At 49.8% G+C, this 6,649-nt stretch overlaps 1 protein-coding gene across 2 annotated transcripts in view; it reads left to right on the top strand.

Annotated features, from left to right (window-relative positions):
* The first annotated feature begins 4,739 nt into the window (after positions 1 to 4,739).
* RCL1 (RNA terminal phosphate cyclase like 1) overlaps positions 4,740 to 6,649 on the top strand; it is a 62,887-nt gene continuing 60,977 nt past the window's right edge. Inside the window, exon 1 of one of the 2 annotated variants that reach the window (XM_032427622.1) lies at positions 4,740 to 4,996. In XM_032427622.1, the coding sequence (XP_032283513.1) occupies positions 4,861 to 4,996 (136 nt within the window). In that variant the 5' untranslated portion in view covers positions 4,740 to 4,860. The remainder of the gene's footprint in view (positions 4,997 to 6,649) is intronic. The other variant, XM_032427621.1, reaches the window with a different exon arrangement.

Here is a 6,649-nt window from a genome sequence, read left to right as displayed (position 1 = left end):
TCCCAGGACCCTGGGATCATGACCTGAGCTGAAGGCAGACGCCTAACAACTGAGCCACCCAGGTGCCCTCCATTTATCTTTCAATTAATTGATTAAGTAATTGATTCTAGTCACATTATTGAACTCCTGCTAGGTGCTAAACATTGAGGATATGATGATAAGACACTGTTTCTGCTTGCTTTGTTTGTTTATAGCAAGAGAGAGAGTGCAAGCAGGGGGAGGGGTGGAGGGAGAGGGAGAGAATATCCAGCAGACCCCCCCTGAGCGTGAAGCCAGATGCAGGGCCTGATCTCACCACCCTGACATCATGACCTGAGCCGAAATCCAGAGTCAGACACCCAATTGACTGAACCACTCAGGTGCCCCACTATTTCTGCTCTAAATGATAGAACGTGGTTTCTGTGCTCACTGGATCACTAAGTGTTTTTAGAAAGGCTGCACATGAACAGGTTATAAAAGGATATATATGCAAAAATGTAGTTGTGAATAGTTATTGTGGGGGCCCAGAGGCAGAGCACAGAACACAGAAATTCATCCTAAAACTGGAACAGTGTAAGCAGTAGTTCCAGGCTGAGGTGAGAAAAAGCCTGTAGGACCATTATGGTTTGAATAAAGGAGATGATGAGATAGCAGAGTGGGTGGAATGTGGTGTTGAGCGACCTTCTCTATGGACTGGGAAGAATCCATTTCTATTCTGGTCTCTGAATCCAATGTCCCATTGCTGAGCCAAGTACACTTTTATCCTTATATTATCGTTATCCTTATCTTTATTTGTGGAAGTGATTACAAGGCAAGATATAAGTCATTTATTGTTTAGTGTGAAAGAAAAATCTATGAACAGATTAAAAAGTTTGTAATGGACAATTTCAAATATAAATGAAAGTAGGGAGAATTGTATCATAAACTCCTATATACTTATAATCCAACTTTTGAGCTAGTTGGTGTGAGGACCAAATAAGATTATGTATGTAAAGCCTTTAGCAGAGACCCTTACTGTCAATAGGCTTTCAATTACAGCTTGTTGTACCAGTCGGGGTTCAATCAGAAAAGCAGACCACTCACTAGAGATTTGCTATAGGGATTTGACCTGATACAATTGTGGGGGCTGGTTTCACAGTCTGTGAGGCTGTTGTCTTTGTGCCTGTTGATAGAACCCAGTCAGTAGGATGTGCTGGAACCTGCATCAGTCCTCACTGCCTGCAAATCTCCAACCTCAATGATGGGAGTGACCAGCAGAGGATGGTGTAAATGTACATTGGCCCAGCAGTTGGAGTTGCTAAAGCAGGATCAGGTGAGAACCGGAGGAGCTATGGGCCCAACTATTGCTCCAGCCCAATAGGCAAGATCAGTAGCATATAAGTATGTGAGCTGCAAGAGAGCCTGGAACCCTGCAGCGACCTTTCAAACATAAACAATGTGGCTGTGACTTCACTTTTGTCTTCCAAATCTCATGCAAGATGTTTCTTGTGTTTTGCACACCTAGAGTTATGCAAGGAAGGGAATTCAGGGATATGCAGTTTTAGTTATTTGTTACTGTGTAACAAACTACCCCCAAACCCTTAGATGAAAACAGTAACAATCATTTATGTAGCTCAGGAACATACAGTTTGGGCAGGACTCAGCGAGGACAGTTTATCTGTGTTCCAAATGGTGTCAGCCAGAGTGGCTCCAAAAACTGATCAGAGGCTGGCTGGAGACTGGAATCACCTGAAGGCTCCATCACCCTTTGTCTATGATTGATGCTAGCTGTCAGCTGGAAGAGTCAACTCTCTGTGCGGTTTCTCTGGCATGGCAGCTTCATGGTAGCCAGGCTTTTTATTGGAGATTCAGGGTTCCAAAGATATAGGACTTAAGAGAGAGGGAGAGGGAGGCAAAGTGGGAGAGGGAGAGAGACAGATAAGCAGACGGAGTTTCTATTTTGGTTGTCATTTTTTTAAAAAATTTTTTTTATTGTTATGTTAATCCCCATACATTACATCATTAGTTTTAGATATAGTGTTCCATGATTCATTGTTTGTGCATAACACCCAGTGCTCCATGCAGAACGTGCCCTCCTCAATACCCATCACCAGGCTAACCCATCCTCCCACCCCCCTCCCCTCTAGAACCCTCAGTTTGGTTTTCAGAGTCCATCGTCTCTCATGGTTCTTCTCCCCCTCCGATTTCCCCCCCTTCATTCTTCCCCTCCTGCTACATTCTTCTTCTTCTTTTTTTCTTTCTTAACATATATTGCATTATTTGTTTCAGAGGTACAGATCTGAGATTCAACAGTCTTGCACAATTCACAGCACTTACCAGAGCACATACCCTCCCCAGTGTCCATCACCCAGTCACCCCATCCCTCCCACCCCACCCCCCACTCCAGCAACCCTCAGTTTGTTTCCTGAGAATAAGAATTCCTCATATCAGTGAGGTCATATGATACATGTCTTTCTCTGTTTGACTTATTTCGCTCAGCATAATACCCTCCAGTTCCATCCACGTCGTTGCAAATGGCAAGATCTCATTCCTTTTGATGGCTGCATAATATTCCATTGTATATATATACCACATCTTCTTTATCCATTCATCTGTTGATGGACATCTTGGCTCTTTCCACAGTTTGGCTATTGTGGACATTGCTGCTATAAACATCGGGGTGCACGTACCCTTTCGGGTCCCTACTTTTGTATCTTTGGGGTAAATACCCAGTAGTGCAATTGCTGGATCATATGGTAGCTCTATTTTCAACTTTTTGAGGAACCTCCATACTGTTTTCCAGAGTGGCTGCACCAGCTCGCATTCCCATATTTTGGTTGTCATTTATTAGCTATGCCACTTTAAGCAGGTCATTTATTTTCTCTGAACCTCAGTTCTCCAGTTTTAAAAATCAGAACTTATTTTGGGGTTGCCCAGAAGAAGACTCTGAGGCAATAATTTGAGTGAAAGTAGTTTATTTAGGAGTTAATCCCAGGAAATATCAGAAGGGAGCTGAGACGTGTACAGGGAAAGAAGGACGCTGGTAAAAGTTAATCAAGCAAGTTACCACTGTGGGCAACTGGAGCTTAAAACCTCTAGGGAAACCTGGGGAAACACTATAGAATCTATGTTACAGAGCTATCTCATCCAAGGGTTGAGGAGCTGGGATATTTATACATCAACCCCCATCAGTCATTGGTTGAAGACTCTGGGGAACATTAATTCCTCAGCACCTTTGGTGTGCTGAGATCTATGCAAGTGGGAAAAACCCTCAGACAAACAGATACAGGTGCTGCTGGAGGAAAATTAACAGGTTTGCATTGAAAATGATAAGAGCTTAAGGGATATGAACAGGGCACCCATGGGGTTTGCTACAGAGTATAGGTAGCTGAGTAATTGAAATGAGATGATACACAAAGAAATCCACTCCTGGCGTGATGGTGCCTGTTCTTGCTTTGGAACACGCCACTGCAGGATTGAAGGGAGGCCCTGAGGTCCAGGACCTTTCAATGCTCACATCAGGAGACACGCCAATTTCCTGAAAGGCAGTCTTAAGAAATGGCAGTAATACTAGTGGATTACCCACCCCCCTCAAGGGACTTCAGGGTTAATAACCTGTCACCCTATGGGAGTGCAGACCTCCCTGGTGGTTCCTCATAACTGAGTCTTATCTACACAAGGCTTGCTACCTTGGCTAATCTTACTCAAGGTCCAACCCTTGCAGATCACTGCCCCTTACCCCCCAAATGTTCTGGAACTCACCATCTGGTGACATTATCCAAGGACGGTTGCAAACCCATGTTATTACGATATTGGATTCATAAATCTGTAGTCATTTGATAGATGTCTGCACATCTCTTAAGGTTTTTGAGCAGAGGAGTGACATAATCCAATCTTTGGGAAGATTCTGGTGTGCAGGATTAAAAGACACCAAAGAGGGAAAAGCAGAGTCTGTGTGTGTTATGTGTGAAGTTATTACAACTACCCATTTTGAGCCACGCGGGATGGGAGGACCTGACTTGGCAGGAAGCGCTGTGCATGTAAAGGGACCGATGTGCAAGGGGCAAATCTTGGTGTCTCATAATAAAGTAAGCAATGGCCTGGTATCGCAAGACTCCGGTCCCCAGGCACGGGGCCACGGCCATCTTTGCAATGTTCCTCGCGTCCTTCCTCACGTGTAAGGGAGCACCTCGCAGGGTTACAGCTGGGAGCGAGAGGACTGCCCCGGCTGCGCGCTCAGCACCGAGTCCACAACAGGGTAAGCGCGCTAATCCCATCTTCTCCTCTATCAGGAAAAAGGCGGGGGAGATAATACCATCTACATCCAGGGTTTGCCTTGAGTACTGAGGCTAAGTACCGGGCATGCAGTAGGCACCCAACCCCAGCCCGTCGCCTCCCCGGCCCGCACACCAGTGGAGAGAACGCACGGACACTACCGTGGAAGGGGAGCTCCCGCGCTTGGCTCCCAGGCCGCCCCCGGCACGCGCTCCCTCCCGCCGCGCGCTGTTGCCGGGGCCCGAGCACCGCCCTACTCCAGCGCGGGCCAATGGCAGCGCGGCCCGGGCACCGCCCAGCTCCAGCGCGGGCCAATGGCGGCGCCTCAGGGGCACCGCCCTGATCCTGCGCGGGCCAATAGCGGCGAGACCCGACGCGGGAACCGCCCCCGGTCGGGTGGGGAGGCGGGGAGACGGCCACCGACTCCGCCCCTCTCCCCTCTGACCCGGTGTCTCGTCTCTCCGTCTTCCTGTTCCAAACCACGTGGACGCGCCGGGGGCTGCGGGGCTACGGGAGAGAGCCCGGGTCACCACCGCCGCTGTCGCCGCCGCCGCCGGGGTCGCGACCCCCGCGCCCGTCCGAAGTCGCCGCGCCCCGGCCGCCCGCCCCTTTGCGGAGGGCGCGCACATGGCGACCCAGGCGCACTCCCTCAGCTACGCTGGCTGCAACTTCTTGCGCCAGCGCCTGGTCCTGTCCACCCTGAGTGGGCGCCCCGTCAAAATCCGAAAGATTCGGGCCAGAGACGACAACCCGGGCCTCCGAGGTAACTCGGGGCGGGCAGCGCGCGGGGTGGCCGCGGGGGCCGCGGGGGTGCGGCGCCGATGCCCTGGGGGCGGCGCGCGGGGAGCCTGCGCGTCTCGCGGGCGCGTCGGGGAGGCCGAGCGCCGCGTCGCCCCCACACCCGAGCGCGCCTGGACTGGGGGGGGAGGCGGGGTCGGGCCCGAGGGGTGTGCTCAGCCGCGCTGCGCTGGCGTCTCCCGGGCGCTGCTAGTAAACAGCTACACGTTTTCCAGCACTGCGTGTTGCAACAGATCTCGGCATCGCCCCCTCGCCTGCCTTCAGCCCTCTTGCTCACGCCGCGAGCCTCTCAAAGGGTAAAGGCAGTTTGCCGGACCGGAATGTGGTGATTGGGCAGATATAAGATGGAGAGAGGTTTGGGGAGAAAAGTACCACTGTTCGGTTCCGTGCCCTAGCCCAAAACACGTCTCAGAGCAGCTGCCCCCTCGGACATCGGCTGTCCCCGTCGCCATGATTTCTCAGCTGCCCTCACACCTCTCCTTGGGTGTGGATTAAAGAAAAAATTAAAATTTTGTGTTTGTTTTTAGCTGTAACTGGGATGTGCGCAGGACAGAAGCTTTGTGATAATTTTTTTTTTTTTTTAAGTCATGGGCCTAATTGCCTTGACTTCAGTCAGATTTGATGACAAGCGCTGAACTACTTTTTTGCCCGACAGAGGTGGATTGATGAAAGAATAGGCCCTGTTTAAACTCACATCAAGTTAAGTGGTGCCGATTTTCAGCTGGTCCCCTGGAATAGACACATGCATTTGAAAGCTTCTGTCTGGTTATCTCAGATTGGGAGATTCACTCAAAGGAAAAAGGGAAAACCTATCTGCAAATTGAAGGAGAGGGTTTGTGGTTGGTCTTGGAAGCTCTGTCGGTCCTGTTGAAGTGTTCACTTTTGCACCGACTTCTGTACTAGGTGGCCGGCCCATTTCATCATGTGTCTGCGTGTTCTGGAGGGTTACATCTCTGCCTCTCTCGAATGGTGATTGGTTGCACATAAAGGGAAAACGCAATGTCATTGATGGAGATAGACCGTTAGGAAAGAAAGACCCTCCGTACCTGGTGACCGTGGGAAGGGCTTGTGTTGGTACATGATTCTTCTCTCTACCGCTCAGAAACACTGAGAACGTTGAGGAGGGACCCCTAGCATGGTTTCTGCCAGGTGTTCTCAACATCTGTCCTTATTTTAAATCGGCGTGGGCAAAGCAGTTGCTTGATTGCTCTGCTCTGTGGCATTCTCAGCCAGCTCTCCGCTTTACCTCCAGTTTACTCTAGAGAATTTGCCACTAGCTAGATATGGTAAGACAGGCTTCTGCTTCTGTGAACAGTGGGCATAGGTTTTTTTTTCTTTTGTTTTTTATTTTTTTTTTAAAGATTTTATTTATTTATTTGACAGAGAGAGACATAGTGAGAGCAGGAACACAAGCAGGGGGAGTGGGAGAGGGAGAAGCAGGCTTCCCGCGGAGCAGGGAGCCCGATGTGGGACTCGATCCCAGCACCCTGGGATCATGACCTGAGCCGAAGGCAGATGCTTAACAACTGAGCCACCCAGGCGCCCTGTCGTTTGTTTTTAAATAGCAATAGAAGTCCTTTGGCCTGGAAACCTGGGATTTCTGTAGGAAATATAGTGC

The sequence above is a fragment of the Phoca vitulina genome, unplaced genomic scaffold (genome assembly GCF_004348235.1).
Source record: "Phoca vitulina isolate PV1807 unplaced genomic scaffold, GSC_HSeal_1.0 scaffold37, whole genome shotgun sequence".
NCBI lineage: Eukaryota > Metazoa > Chordata > Mammalia > Carnivora > Phocidae > Phoca > Phoca vitulina.
Note: the sequence above shows the minus strand (reverse complement) of the source record. Positions and strands in the feature narration are given on the sequence as shown.